The sequence below is a fragment of the Dipodomys ordii genome, unplaced genomic scaffold, assembly GCF_000151885.1.
Source record: "Dipodomys ordii isolate 6190 unplaced genomic scaffold, Dord_2.0 Scaffold15, whole genome shotgun sequence".
Classification (NCBI taxonomy): Eukaryota; Metazoa; Chordata; class Mammalia; order Rodentia; family Heteromyidae; genus Dipodomys; species Dipodomys ordii.
In genome coordinates this window covers 7,362,375-7,377,885 of record NW_012267231.1, presented here as the reverse complement: position 1 = coordinate 7,377,885, position 15,511 = coordinate 7,362,375, and the positions used below count along the sequence as shown (strand labels likewise).

Genomic DNA, 15,511 nt, shown 5'->3' with positions numbered 1-15,511 from the left:
ACTGGTGGTTCACACCTGTAATCCTAGCTACTCAGAAGGCTGAGATCTGAGGCTTTTGGTTCAAAGCCAGCTCAGGTAGGTAAGTCCATGGGACCCTTCGTCTCCAATTAACTAACAAAGAAGCTGCAAAGTTGAGCTGTTTTTCAAATGATAGAAGGCAAACCTTGAGTGAAAAAAAAAAACAACTAAGAAACAATGCCCAGACTCCGAGTTCAAATCCCAATACTGGCACAACAAACAAAAATACAACTTCTTACAATAATGGCCTCCAGTCCAAGTATGACTCTATATGACCCTGTGCCTTTGTGGACTGTTTTTGGGGTGTGTGTGTGTGTGTGTGTGTGTGTGTGAGAGAGAGAGAGAGAGAGAGAGAGAGAGCTGATTTGTGCAATGTGTATTTACCCACATCTGAGCTCTTAGAGGGAACATCTTTAAAAAACTATACAGAAGGAAAGGTCTTCCTTTATTTATGCTTTGCTCAGAAAACATGAATATTAAATAAAATGTTTAAATATTTAAAAGCATTTGGTGTAAAGGCACAAACAAAACAAAATATGTCTTTCTGAAAAGACTAGTTATTTGTGGTGAATATCTGTTTTTAAGTAACAATGAAACCTGGTTATTGACGGATCATCTTTTCATTGTGTCTTCTTTTATACTAATTAAGGTTTCCTCCATCCTGGCTCAAATCCTATTTTTCCATCTCCTGTTTTGCAGTTTAATATTTGTGCCATTTTTCTTTTATGGGCTAATTCTGCAAGTGATGTGTGTGTGTGTGTGTGTGTGTGTGTGTGTGTGTGTGTGTGTGTGTGTATTTAGCTCTTTCTGAAATTAGTCAAAAAGTTTACTTTTTTCTGGGATCATTTAAGGGCTTTAAAATACCTTCACTTGACTTTCTCTTTCTAGCTTACATGCCAGTGTTACGTAGTTCCCAGTTCTACTGTGATGCATGTGTCTGTGTCTGTGTGCTGGTCCTGAGCTTGAACTCAGGGACTGGTTACTATCTCAAGGCTGGTGCTATACCACTTGAGCTATAATTTCACTTCTGGCTTACTGGAGATAAAAAAAGACCCACAGAATTTCCTGCCTGGGCTGGCCTCGAACCACAATCCTCAGATATTTTGCTAGATGGAGGATGAAAACTATTTTTCTTTAGTGCAATGAAAATAGAATACCATTGTCACTTGGCTTCCATAGTTGTGAGTGAGAAAGTAGTTGTCAATCGCCTTGCTATTCTCTTGCGGGAGATTTCTTTAACTCCCCCCCCCCTTTTTAATGGGTTTCATTATTCTATGAACTTCATTTTTTCAGCCTCTGTTTACATATTTGAAAGACAGGGTTAATGCATTATGCTTTCTTGGCTTTATGAGGGTTGAGGAAAGTTTCAAACAAGCTGCGTGAAAGCCCTTTGTAAACTCGAAAATGCTGCAAAGGTAAGGAATAAATAGAAGACAAGTACAATAATGTGCTATTTTTCTAATTCTTCTACCTGCAATAGGTAGACTATTATTTTTCTTCTCTATTTCTTCAAGGTCCACCAAGTATTTGGTACGAATACTAGATTCACCATTTATTTTTCAATCTTACACAAACAGGTCCAGTTATGATATACCAGGTACTGTAATTCACATCTGTCATCCTACCTTCTCAGGAGGCTGAGATGTAAGGTCACAATTCAAAGCCATCCTGAGCAGAAAAGTCCCTAAGGCTCTTAGCCTCTAATAAGCCAGTAAAAAACCAGACATGGAGGTGTGGACCAAGTGGTAAAGTGCCAGCCTTGAGCAAAGAATGCTAAATGACAGCATAAGACCCTGAGTACAAGCATTGTTATTGGTACCAAAAAGAAAGAAAAGAAAGAAGGATGGGAAGGAAGGAAGGAAGGAAGGAAAAGGAAGGAAAGAAGGGAAGGAAGGAAGAGAAGAAAGAATAAGAAAAGAAGTTATCACATTGTACTTCCAGTTATTTAGATGCAAATCCATTCTTCTCTCAAACCTCACCTCTGTCTCAGATAATCTCATTGAACTCCACAGATCCATTTTGCTGTCTGTCCTAGGAGTTGAACTGAGGTACTTTGTACTTGCTAAGAAGGTGCTCTACCAATTGAACCATGACCCTGGGACAACTTGCTTTAGGTAGTTTTCTTTGACTTCTTCCTCCCTTGTAGCTGTGATGAAAAGGGCTTTATACCACTCCTAACTGATTGATTCAGATGGAAGTATCTCTTTTTATTTATGTATTTCTTTTTGCCCAGGCTGACTTCAAACCTAGATCTTCCCAACCTCTACTTCCCAAGTAGTTGTGAGCCGCTGTACAGTCCCTTATCCATTCCTTGAATGCAGCATGTCTGAGTGGGGAGCCTAAGTTTAATTACTTGGAGGCAACAACTGAATCCACACAAAGTGTGAAGCCGAGCACCTGTGTTCTCTCAATACCCTCTGACGCTCCCCCTAAGAAACCCATTTTATTTGTACCCCTTTGTGAAGGGGGAGGGGGAATGGTCAACTAGGAAAAAAAAAGAACCTAACCACAACAGGGAAGTAAAAACACAAAAAATGGTTATGTAGTAGTCATAGCTAATTTGAACACTTATAAAAAGTAAGAGTTGAATATTACTGCTTCAGTTTTGCCTCCTATCTCTCCCCCTCCCCACCGACATTCTCCAAACAAAAAATTATTCTTACTACAACCAAAGAAAGATAACCCACACTGAAAAAGCAAACAAACAAACAAATCTCCACATGCTTACAGCCAGTTTTTCCAATGACATGACGCCTTGGAATTCTGTTGGAGATGAGCTTTTCAAAACAGCATAGTTGGTGAAGGGTACGGCTAGTAAAACTTAAAAACACCTTCTTAATATTCCTTGTAATAGCAATCCCGTCTGAGAAAAGCTATGCTTTCCAAAAACTAAAAAATGGAAGTATGTTCCTCAATCTTGGTGGTAAATTAGCATTTGAAAAGGATGTCAGGCAAAAGACTAGCTACGTATGACTACATGAGAATCTCCAGTCCCTCTCAAGAGCTTTCATTAATTGGTATTGCTGTTTACATTGGGAGGACCAAAAAGGAAAAGAAAAAGAAGTGTTGGTAAAGGCTTCTTCAAACAGGACGCCTGGCTTGACCGGCCAGCAGGGGCTGAGCAGCTGCATCGGGGGTGAGGGGGATGGTTGGTAAAGGAATGACTGACTGTAGCATCTGTTAATATAGCCTTGGGAACCTGAGCTCTGCTACAATAATCCTGAATAATTCAAGTATTTTGCCTGGAAAGACTTTTGGATATACCACTATTCCTTTTTTTTTTTTGGATGATTACATGCCAATGTGCACTCCAAAGTGAATTCTTAAGTGCAGGTTTTGTTGAGTGAGGGATTTCCACTTCTTGACAGCAAATTTTCCGTTTCAGCTGTGCGCCCCTTTCTAATAAAAAACCATTTTGCATTGCACTGAAAAGATTACATTTTTTATGGCTTCGCAAAAAAAAGAAAAGAAAAGGAAAAGAAAACCAAAATGTCATGTTCACTTCAAGCCATTAAAACCCTGAACAGGCTCAAACTGCTCCAGAGGCGTCTGCTACCGGGGCGGACCCGAGTTGGGGGTCTCAGAAAGGGGAGGAAGTTTCTTTCTCCTGGGATGGAGGATGGGGAGGGGGCTCTGGGTGTGGGGAGAGGGCTTTGCCTCAGATGCCCTGACTCTCTCCTACTGATTTATCATCCACCCTCCACCCCAAGTTTCCAGAATGTTCTTTGTGTAGGAAACTGAATGCAGATTCTTGGCCCAAGTCCTGACCCTTCCTTCCCAAATCTCTCTAGCCTCATGCTAGTAGCTGTGGGCCACTAGCTTTTGTGTTTGTGTGTGTGTGTGTGTGGGGTCAGTCCTGAGGTGTGGGGACTTGAACTCAGGACCTGTGTGCTGTCTTTGAGCTCTTCTGCTCAAGGCCAGTGCTCTACCACTTGAGCCACAGCACCACTTCTGGTTTTCTGGTGGTTCATTGGAGATAAGAGTCTCATGGGGACTTCCCTGCCCAGGCTGGCTTTGAATCGCCATCCTTAGATCTCAGCCTCCTGAACACTTAAGATGACAGGCGTGAGCCACCGGCGTCTGGTCCCCCTTTTTGTTTTTTTCCCCAACAAAATCTCATTCTCTTGCCTGGGTCAGTCTGCATCGTGGTCTTTTCCTGTTGGATAGTTCCTGCGGAGCTGGGATGACGACTGTCCAGCATCCCAGCTTTTTACTGGTTGGGATCGGGTCTCTAGAACACCTCTCCTGTTCCCCCCACACCCCCCCAAGTCTCAACTGGCTTTCCCATCTCCATCCTCCTGATCGCAGCCTTCCAAGCAGCTTCCAAGATGGCAGGTGAGAGTCACGCTACCCAATCCGAAGATTCCAATTGTTTTGTTTTCATCTTCAAGAAGTGACTTTTTCTTCATGAAAAGACTCGGGCTAAGATCATCCCGGCCTGGTTTTTCCCGGCAGGCAGCTACCCGGTGGATTTTCTAGAAGATGATCCTGGGGGATACCAGGAAGCGACCGCAGCTTACCTCGCCTCGCTCAGACACGGGACTGGGGCCACGCCAGTTTTCTCCCTTCCCACGGGGGAGCAGGTATGGATGTTTTCTCCATGAAGCACTCCCTCAAATGTCATTTGGATCATAGACTGCACCAGAAAGAATATCCTAGATTAAAACAAACAAAAGACCCCAACAACAATGAAACTTAAACAGCCCCCCATAACATGTGTGAACTAACACATCTGAGAAGCAGGTAGAGGCCTTGGTGGGGATTCTGGAATCCTGAATGTGAGTTGAGCCAGGCCAGGCAAAAAGCTATCTAGCCCTCAGGATTCGAGTCTGCTGTGTGGCTTTGAGCAATTGTCTTAACACCAAAGGTCTTGGTATGCTCATGTCTAAAACCAAGGCAATAATAACAGCACTTATTTCATGGTGGTGGGTGAGTATTAAGTGAGACTCCATGTGTAATGCCTAGCCATGCCTCAGTTTACCCATTTGTAAACTCAGGAGAGTGCTTCATTTTGGGTCTATCAGATTTGATAGAGTGCTAATGGTTTTGTAATTTGGAACTATGCTGTGCCAATTATGATTTGTGTGTGTGTGTGTGTGTGTGTGTGTTAATACTGGGACTTGAACTCAGGGCTTGGACACAGTCCCTAAGCTTTTACATTCAAGGCTGGAACTCTACCACTTGAGCCACAGTTCCACTTCTGGCTTATTTGGTGGTCCACTAGAGATAAGAGTCTCGTGGACTTTTCCTGCCTGGGCTGGCTTCAAACTGTGATCCTCAGATCTCAGCCTCCTGAGGAGTTAGGATGACAGCTATGAGCCAATGGCAGTTGGCACGATGAAGATTTTTGAATTGAATTTGTAAATTTAATTCAAATTTTGAATTAAAGTTGTGTACCTTGTGAAGCAGGACCTGAGGGAATGGAGAGAAGGGGAGACAGACACTTTGAAAGTGTTTGTTGTGAGTGCAAAATTCCAGTCTTTTTTTTTCCTTTAGGATGCTCTCTCTCTCTCTCTCTCTCTCTCTCTCTCTCTCTCTCCAGCAAGTGAAAATAACACAGCAATGGTGGGCCATCACCTCTTTCAGATTCACAGCTGATCTGTGGAAGGAGACACAGACTCCTCGTTTTACACCTGGAAGATTTCATTCCTGCTAGAATTTGTCTCCCCCTGCCTCCCCCGCCCGAGTTGGTAGAGAGGGCACTGGGTCTTGCTTCGCTGTGGTGACGTTTCCAGAGTGAATGAAGACCGTGGCTTGCACAGATTATAAGCAGTGGCTTCCCTGAGATTTTGAAGGTGTGACTCCCTCCCCCAAAGCACCCTGATTTGTAGGGTTGTAGAGCTGGAGTGCAGGGGGAAGGATGCTGGCCTGGCATACTCTGGCGCCTCCCAGTGGCCATGAGCAGACATGCACCAAGTCTGGGTCTCGACTTGCCCAGGAGTTGAATGTGGAAGGTAACCAGAGGCCGGTGAAATCTGCTTTTATTGCCCCTGTATTTGCAGGTTGCTTTACTTCAAAACCACCAACCAACCCTAATAGCAAGAGTACACTTCACAAGCGAGCGATCGTAGTATCATTAATGAAAACCTCAAATGAGACTCTTACTACAATTGTTTCAGTGAGCTAGAGATCTAGGGGCTGTTTGGTGGGGGTGGGGGGTAATCTCATTAGGAATGGGGTTTGGGTCTGTTCATTGCTTTTAGCAGGTTTAACTTGGCTCTTTGTACCCAGAGGGGTTTTTCTCCAACCCAGAAAGCTTGGGGTGTAGCATAGTTATCTTTCTCTCCCATAATTAACTCTTTTCCAAATCGGTCTGACCCATTTAAAATACAATTGTTATTTACTGATTCCCACCCCCCACCCCTCACCCCCGTTGTAAGGCAGTATTATTCATTGTGGATTTATTTGGGAACTATGACAACAGATAGAGAAAATACAAGCATCGTGGTTAACTACTGTAAACATTTTGATATGTTTAAATTTAGATTTTTTGTTTTGTTTTTGTTTTTTGGACATAAGGTCTCACTATAGAGCCCCAATTGGACATTCTCTAGTCTTAGCTTCCCAAATGATGGTATTACAGGCACACAGCACCCTGCTTGGCTTTTTGCATTTTTAATATATATATTTTTAAAAATATAAACTTAGCTGCACACTGGTGGCTCATATCTCCCTAGCTACTCGGGAGGCTGAGATCTGAGGATCTTGGTTCGAAGGTAGCCCAGGCAGGAAAGTCTATGCAACACTTATCTCTAATTAACCACTAGAAAACCAAAGTGGAGCTATGGCTCAAAGTGGTAGAGCGCTAGCCTTGAGCACAAAGGTTCAGGGACATTGCTCAGGCCCTGAGTTCAAGCCCCATGACTGCCAAAAAAAATTATATATAAGCTTGACGACTCTCTGAATGGAACATGGTCTATACAATAAGATTCTTCCCAGGTTGATCGGCTGTGGTGTTTCATGGCTTGGTAAGAGTCCATTTCTTTGATGCACTATTCTTGATATAACCTTAGGAGTGCGGGGGGTTGGGCAATCATCTCCAGGATTCTTCAGGAAAGTGGCTCTCCAAATGAGGAGGTACTGAGATGTGTATGCGCCCCAGGACTTGCTGAGAAACAGATCCCTGGAAGTTGGAGGCTTCCAGCAAAGTCAGTTGTGCCTGGACCACGCCTTCTTTTTTGCCTTTCTTATGCTCCCCTTGGTGTCCAAAGCAGTCTTGCTAATGGAATGTGTTGATCTTCGGTCTGGGCAGCTGGGAGCTGGCTTGGTGGCTTCACAGAGGCCTAGGGCTCTGGGGTCCTTGAGCCAAGGGGACCATCCCAGTGTGGGAGACCCTAGCAAGCACACAGGCACCCCAAATTGAGCTTCTCTATATGGGAGGCAAGGGTCAGGACTGAGGCCAGGGGTGTGCAGACAAGGCGTGCATTTCTCCCGACTGCTTTGCAGGCAGAGGTGGAGGCCACACCACCACCGGGTCTCAGGGAGGAGGGTGGAGGCTGACTGGACAGATGTGGCTCTGAAGTGGGCGTGAGGCCTGAGTTTGGAGGCCCCAAGCTGGGGAAGGCGGGAGGGGGGGGGGAAGGGATTAGAAGGAGAGGTCCCAGGGCATTGGCAGCAAAGGAGGTGTTTCATCAATGCTTAGATAGGCAAACAGGTGGAGGTGGGCAGTGCGGGCTGGCACTATGGGAGAGGCGTTTGCCAAATTCTCCTGTGCTGAGCTCAGGCCGGGGAAGGGTTCCACTTGGGTCTCACTGGCATCCCATTAAATTAATCCCCGTGTTCTTACAGTGAATCACCGTACTAACTAATTGCTCAGCCATTTCCTGTGCCCTTGCTGTGATGAAAGAACCAGGCGGTGGGTTTGTTGTTTTTCTTCAGGTTCAACTCGAAGCTTCATCTGTGTGCTTCTGCGCTTTGTACCGAGATGAACCCCAGCAGAAGATCCTGGTTTGGGTTCATCCACAGGACACAAAGACAGGTGGGAGTTATTGTGCATATGTGTGTGCATACATTCCTGTGTGTGTGTACTGTGTTGCTTGTTGGTTGGCTAACTTTTTGTCCAGGATGGCTTTGATTGTGATCCTTCTGCTCTCCATCTCCGTAGTAGCTGGGATCATAGCTAGGAGCCACCATGCTGGGTTCTACCATGTATCCTTTTATATTGCCCACAAGTATGGTAGCTCTCTGTGTGTGTGTATGTGTGTGTGCATGCTGGTATTCTGGCTTGAACTCAGGGCCTTGAGCTCTCTCATAGCTTATTTTACTCACAGCTAGCACTTGACCACCTGAGCCACACCTTCCCTTTGGCTTTTTGTTAGTTAATTGGAGATAAGAGCCTCTTCCACTGTTCTTTCCTGGTTGGCTCTGACTGAGATCCTCAGATCTCACCCTCCTGAGTAGCTAGGGTTACAGGCAAAGCTACCGGTGCCCAGCTAATTCACACTCATTTCAAATCCAATCATTCTTGAGTTGGCCAATGGAACCTTTCTTTACAAGCTCACCTGAAACCCTCTTCATGTAGGAGGGGATGTTTGGTGAACCAGGCATTGGTCTGAAGCCAACATTTCCCCCTCACCCATTGGTTCATAGCTGGGCTTGTTGGCCTATGCTTGGTGTGGTATGTCTCAGGAAGTTTGGGCTTCACCTTCAGGTTCAGAATCCGAGGCTAAAGCTGCTGGGCTGTCAGTCCTCTGAGTCGGCACCATCCTGTCCTCCTGTCCCCACCTACCCCGCCTCGCTTCTAATTTGGAGTCACTTGCCTTCCTAGCGAAAATGGCCCCCTGGGCACGAGAGAGCTGGCCTTTCATTCTTTCTGAAACCCCAGCGAGAAGAGTTGGTAGTGTCTTCAGGGCGGATGAGAGATGGAAAATTGTAGTTGACTCCCCTGAGAGTCCCATGGAGGGGGCACCAGTCTCTGGAAGTTTCCAGAACGAGGAGCCTCTCCTGGCAAGATGGCGGCAGGTGGACGGAAATATTGGGATGTGAGGTCTGGAAGGATATGGATCTCCCATTGCCTCAGGGCCCAGATCTGGCTCCTGACTCCGGGGTGCTATCTGCCCCTCACGATCCTCTGTCCTGTGGGGTTAGAGGTAGCAACAGGGCCTCCCTCCCTCCCAAGCACAGTCTGGGTATGAACCACACCAGGCCCCTTTGTGTGTTCCCAGGTTTCTGTTCAATCTCCCCATCACATTCCCATGCTTGCCTGCACCAGAGGCTATGCTAACAGGCAGGTGGAAGCGAGCACAGCATTCACCAGATGCTGAGTGATGGGCGGGATGGGGCTGGGGGCTGAGCTTCAATCTCTGAGTCGTCTTTGCTTGGTGGAGGGGAAGGAAGGCCGGTAGGAGCTGGGCGGACCCACTCATCCTCAGCGATGCCGTGGGCGTGCTTGGCAGACAAACAGTGGGGAAAGATAGGACACAGGGTGCGTGGAAGGGTTTTGGCCTGGCCCCGTGCAGTTGCTAATTGTGCTTGGTAATTTAGGAGGATCTGGGCTGTAGGGGTCAGGTCCTTATTCATGGGCCTGATCATTTCCTGTGGCCAATCGTGGGTAGATGATAAATTCCCTGAAGGTAAAGGCATGCCCCTACCGAACTCTGCTGGGTATCTGGCAAGCAGACCAGGTGACAGTCGAATAGCAGGGGAATGGAGGGTCTCGTGTGAACACGGTCGGACCCTGTGTTCATCTCCCTGTTTCGAACGTCTGTCTTTCTAGCCAGCTCCCAGGACATTTTGTGACCAGTCTTGTAACACTCACCCTTCAAATTGCTGCTAATTTATTTACAGTTTTTGGTGATTGCACACATCTTGTGCATCCTGAGAAAAACAAGTAGGCTTTTTTTTTTTTTTTTAAAGATTTCTTTCCTGGAAAAACATGTCCATTATAGCCTGCAGCCACAGCAAGCGCCAAGTTAAACATTCAAATGAAACCAGAGCAGCCCTGGAGCCTGCCTTCCGAGGGGGCATGAACCCAGCCTGGATGAGATACCCAGGGCAGACCTCAGGCCAGGCCCCCGCAGGGCTGTGTGTTGAGGGCAGGTGGTGGGAATCTCGCAGGGCTGGAACTGCATGTCCAAAGAGCCTGGGAGAACTTTTCTCAGAACCAGGAGGTCCTTTTTGGGGTGTCTCCTCACCTCTGTACAGGCTGCCCAGACTTTGGGAATGGTTCGGGCAATGGAGGCTGGAGGCAGAGAGGCTGTGGATTCTCAACCTTGGAATCCTCCTCCCCCTCCAGCCCCTGCTGTGGCCTTGAGGGAGGTGGGCAAGACAGACAGGCAGGGTTCACCAGTAGGATCTGTCTAAGAGCTGGCTGAGCCTGTAAACTTGAGGTCCACAAGCCAATGTGGGGGGCGCACGGGAGAGGCTTGCCCACCAGAGGAGGCCTGCTTTCAGCACTGAAGAAGAGATGCCATTTCCTGGCTTTGACGTCTGAGATCCCACAGACTCATAGATAGAGGATGTGTCCCCCTGCCCTCTTCTGGGCCCCCTTGGTTCGCAGACACCGTGCTGGCCTCCCATGACCCTAAGGGAAGGGCAACTTGTGATTTCAACCCAGGCAACTCTTCAGATACTGCCAATGGAAAGCTCAGCCTGGGGAGTTGTCAATCATCCCCCCTCATGACCCGGAAGTGCCTCCCTGGAGGAAGGTTCACCAGAAATGCCCTGCAGAAGGAGGGCTCACCGGAAGTGCCCCATAGAAAGACCTCTCACCGGAAGTGAACTGCAGAAGGAAGGCTCACTGAAGAGCCTGGGAAGATGGACAGTTCCGGCCGGAAGCTGCCTCTGTTCCCGCACCAGCAGCGCTTCCGGCCGTCCGGGCGCCTGGCAGTCTCGGGTTCAGCCCTGGGTTCGCGGCCGGCGGGCCCCCGAGGGGGCAGGAGGGGCCGTGGGGCGCAGGGACGCCTCCTCCCTTCCCTGTTGGCCGCTGGGACGTGTGCCAGGCCTCGGCTGGACCTCGGGCGTGACCCCGCGAGGACGCCGCGCTCTTCCCGGGGACTCGTAGAGGCCAGCCTGGAGCGCAGGAGGCCCGGGACGGTGCCCGGGCCCTGAGTCCAAACAACACCATAGGACAGCAGGGACCGTCCAGGAAAATGCCTCAGTGTCCGAGGGCAGGCGAGGCCGCTTCCTGGAGGCCTATGGCGGGTCTACCGGCCATGGGCCTACCTGCCCTGGATAGATCTACCTGCCCTGGATAGATCTACCTGCCCTGGATAGATCTACCTGCCCTGGATAGATCTACCTGGATCTACCTGCTGTCGATCTACCTGCCCTGGATAGATCTACCTGCCCTGGATCTACCTGCTGTCGATCTACCTGCCCTGGATAGATCTACCTGCCCTGGATAGATCTACCTGCACTGGATCTACCTGCCCTGGATCTACCTGCACTGGATCTACCTGCCATGGGCCTACCTGTCCTGGATAGATCTACTTGCACTGGATAGATCTACCTGCCCTGGATCTACCTGCCCTGGGTCTACCTGCCATGGGCCTACCTGCCATGGGCCTACCTGCCCTGGATAGATCTACCTGCACGGGATCTACCTGCCCTGTATCTACCTGCTGTAGATCTATCTGCACTGGATCTACCTGCTGTAGATGTACCTGCCACGAATCTATTGGCCATGAATCTGCCTGCCTTGTGTCTACCTGTGGTGGATCTACCCACTGTAGGTCTACCTGCCACGAATCTACCTGTGTGGGTTTCCCTGCCGTGGGTCTCCCACGACAGCCTGGTAGGTAGATGGCTACACCCGAGAGATGCTTGGTCAAAGCTCGCCTCGATTTTGTGCCTGCTTAGCAATTTTGAATGCTTCCCTTAGAGGGGCTGGCTTTACTGTGGATTTTTTTTTTGTTGTTGTCTCCCCCAACAGCTTAGAGTTTAAAGAGGCACCCTCTTTACCCTCACTCCGTTTTCCTAGAGTTAAGGAAAAAAGAAAAATCTAGATGGGGGGGGGTGGGAAACAAAATTGCTCCAGGCAAGAAAGTCATGAGAAACACACGGAGGCTGAGGCAACTGTGCTGTTGACCAGATGTTTCCTTCTCCATAACAGAAAGGCACCAAGTTCACGGGCATCTGGGGGGAAGTGTTTTCCTTTAAGGAAGACATCTGTATGGAGTGCTAGTCTCCCTAATGCAATGTGACAGTTGCTATGTCAACCAGCGTATTTTTTCCCCTCCCTGTAAGTTATTGACCAGTTCAGTCAATGTTGCATAAAAGTCAGGCAATGTCTTGGAATGTGTTTATGTGCTAGGCTTTGCCAGAACTTCTCAGTGTTCCCCCCACCCCCCCTCATGCCCCTCCTACCCCTGCATGTATTTTATTTTGCTTTTGGGAAGATGGCCTGTCAGTTTGGTTTAACTGTGCTTTTTTTTTTTTTTCGTATTTTGTTTGTGGAACTACATATTTCTTAGATTTGTAACGGGGCAGTGGTGGCCTACACTCCAGGGGAGCAATAAGGAGAGGAGAAAGGGGATGGGGGAAGGGACTTGAGGGCCTTTTAGCTTTGATGAGGAAGTCCCAAGTCCTGGAGCAGTCAGGAACCACTTGTAGCTAGTTTAGTGGGGTAAGATGTGTGTGGGGAACTTGTTCTGCCTTGGTTTTTATCAAGGGGGAACAGGAGCGAGGGTGGTGAGCGAGGGGAGGCGGAGTGTCCCTTCAGCTCTGTGTGTGTCCATCTGCTTGCTGGCCGGCCTCTCCCTGCTGCCTTGTCATCCTCCGGTCCTCCTGGTCCTTGTGCTGTCAGAAGACAGGACATGGGTCCATCTGTGTCCTTCTGCTCAGACTTGACACCAGGCTGTCCTTCCTGTTCTTCCTGCTTAGGGCCAATCTGCTTCCCCTTGGGTCCTTTCTGCCCTCCTCTACAGTCTCCTTTGGTCTTCCCTGCCTCCACTCTTACTCGAATCCCAATCTATTATCACATTCACAGTGGCACTTAAAAAAGAGGATTTAAAAAAAAAAAACAACTCAGGGATTCACACTTGCTCAGCTTGCTTGCTTCGATGAGGGCCTACCACTTGAGCTACACCTCCAGTCCAGATTTTGGCTGGTTATTTTGGAGTGCTTGTCTGCCCAGCCTGGCACTGAACTGTGATTCTCCAGACCTTAGCCTTCTGAGTACCTCAGCTTCTAGGTGTGAGCCACCGACACCAGGCTCAACAAATGAGCATTTTTAGATTCACAGTTTAGGTCTCATGGCTTTGGGTGTCGGAGGGGCAGGGACTTCCCATTCACACCCTGCCTGGATTCAAGCACAGCAGAGTTCACACCAACACAAACACTAACTACCCAGAGCCCGGCTTACATTAGATTCACTCTTGACATGGGATATTCTGTGGGTTTGCACAACTGTATAAGGCTACATACCTATCATTTTAATACGCAGAGTCTGGTCATTCAAATCTTCTGTGTGTGTGTGTTAGGAATTGAACTCAGGATCTCATATGTGCTAAAAAGCATACCACACCTGAGTGACAACCCCCTCCCATAGCATTTTCTTTCATTGTGCAAGCACTAGTTTCTCTAGTCTGGTTACAACCAACGCTTGTCTTTCTAAAACACCACTACGACAAAGGTGTTCCTTGCTTGGGCTGATCCAGTGACTTGATAATTTGTCCAAGCCACTGGGGGAGCTGTTGTTTTTGCCCAATAGTGTTAGGATATATCTTATTGAGAAATGACCCCTGGGTCTCTTATGAACAACTATGATATCATCTTCCAGTGACTGTCCTGTCTAGTACTCTCAGGAACTTGTGCTCTGAAAAGATCCCTCCAGAGCTGGGGATATATTTCAGTGGTAGGCTTCCCTGGCATATGTGACCATCCTGGGTGTGATTCTCATTATTTATATAGAGATATAGATATAGATGTACATATCTACACACAGTATCTATATACACATTATGTGTTATATATCCTCTACTATAGAGTATATATGTGTATATATGTGTATGTATGTATTATTGCATGCGTGTGTGTGTGTGTGTGTGTGTGTGTGTGTGTGTGTGTATCCACCTTGGTAGCTCCGTGATGTCCCACGTGGCTGATTTCCAGTGTGGAGCTCACCGACTGCCCCTGGTTTTCTCTTCCAGTTGTGGCTGTTTACTTGAAGGAATCCTGGTGGTCTGTTGAAGACATTCTGAGAACTTCTGAGCCTGCCAGGGAGGGTCTCCTGCAGGTGAGGGGACTGGAGTGTGTTTTTAGATTGTTATCATAAAGGTGGCATGCAGGAGGATCACAGTCACACAGGTCAGGTAGAGAATGGGGTTCTTTTTGGACCATGTCACCCCTATGCTCTGCCAGCTTTTCCCTCCCATCCCCACCCATGGGTTGTGTGTCTCATGTTTAACATAGCGGGTGACTGGATTTTTTTTTTTTTTTGCCAGTCCTGGGGCTTGAACTCAGGACCTGGACCCTATCTCTGAGTTTCTCTGTGGTCAAGGCTAGCAGGCTACCACTTGAGCCATAGCACCACTGCTGGCCTTTTCTGTTTATGTGGTACTGAGGAATCAAACCCAGGGTTTCATGCATGCAAGGTAAGCACTCTACCACTGAGCCACCTTCCCAGCCCCGGGTGACTGGATTTTTAAATGAGCATTTGCATGCTAGGTTTTCAGGCACTGTAGTCATTCTGGTGTGAATGACTTAGAAGCTGTCTTCTCCATCGTGACTGCCCCCTAGGGCTGCCCCTGGCCCCGGCCATAGCCGTCAGGTGGCGACAGCCATTTCTCCTTTCCAGGGGGGCTGGAGGTCCAGAGTTAAGAACTCTCTACTTGCTTGGACCTTTGTGTTCCCCAGAAGAGACATCCAACAAGAAGCTCTGTACTCGCTGTCAGTCACCCTTTGTTTCTCTCTTTATGGACCCAGGTGACCCTGAGTCCACTTTTGGTCTGTAGATGTGCCTGTTCTGAATATTCCAGTTTTCCACGACTATGGCTGATGTAGGAGTATGGTGGGGGTGTGCTTTCCACCAACAGAGTGATAGTGTGAAGATCCAGCCCACCCCTATTTCTTCCCTTGTAGAATGTGGTCTTCTCCTCCTCCTCCTCCCCTCTCCTCCTCCTTCTCTTCCTCCTCCTTCCTTCCTTCCTCCTTCCTCTTCTTTTTCCTCTTTTTCATTCTCCTTCTCTTCCTCCTCATCTTCTTCCCCTCATTCTGCCTCCTGTTCCTCTTCCTCCTTCCTCTCTTCCTCTTTCTTTTCCTTCTCTTCCTCTCCTCCTTCCCCTCCTCCTTTTTCCCTCCTCTTTGTCTTCTTCCTCTTTTTTCTCCTTCTCCCTCTTCCTCCTCCTTTTCCCCTTCTCTTTCTTCCTCTTCCTCCATTTCTTCCTCCTCATCCTCTTCCTCTGCCTCTTCCCCTACCCTTTCTTCCCATTCTTCCTCCTCTTCCTTCTTTTCCTCTTCTTCTGAATCCTCTTTCTTCTTCTTCTTGTTCTTCCTCTTCCTTCTCTTTTTCTTCCTCTTCCTCCTCTTCTTGTTCCTCCTCCTCCTCTTCCTC

At 48.0% G+C, this 15,511-nt stretch overlaps 1 protein-coding gene across 5 annotated transcripts in view; it reads left to right on the top strand.

Moving 5' to 3' along the window:
- The window catches only part of Fam169b (family with sequence similarity 169, member B), a 29,891-nt gene that overhangs the window by 2,585 nt on the left and 11,795 nt on the right, over positions 1–15,511 (top strand). For 3 of the 5 annotated variants that reach the window (XM_013011840.1, XM_013011839.1, XM_013011836.1), the window contains exons 2-4: positions 4,471–4,601; positions 7,897–7,996; positions 14,109–14,194. In XM_013011840.1, the coding sequence (XP_012867294.1) occupies positions 4,471–4,601; positions 7,897–7,996; positions 14,109–14,194 (317 nt within the window). Of the gene's footprint in view, positions 1–4,185; positions 4,354–4,470; positions 4,602–7,896; positions 7,997–14,108; positions 14,195–15,511 lie in introns of all 5 variants that reach the window. The other 2 variants (XM_013011838.1, XM_013011837.1) reach the window with 2 other exon arrangements.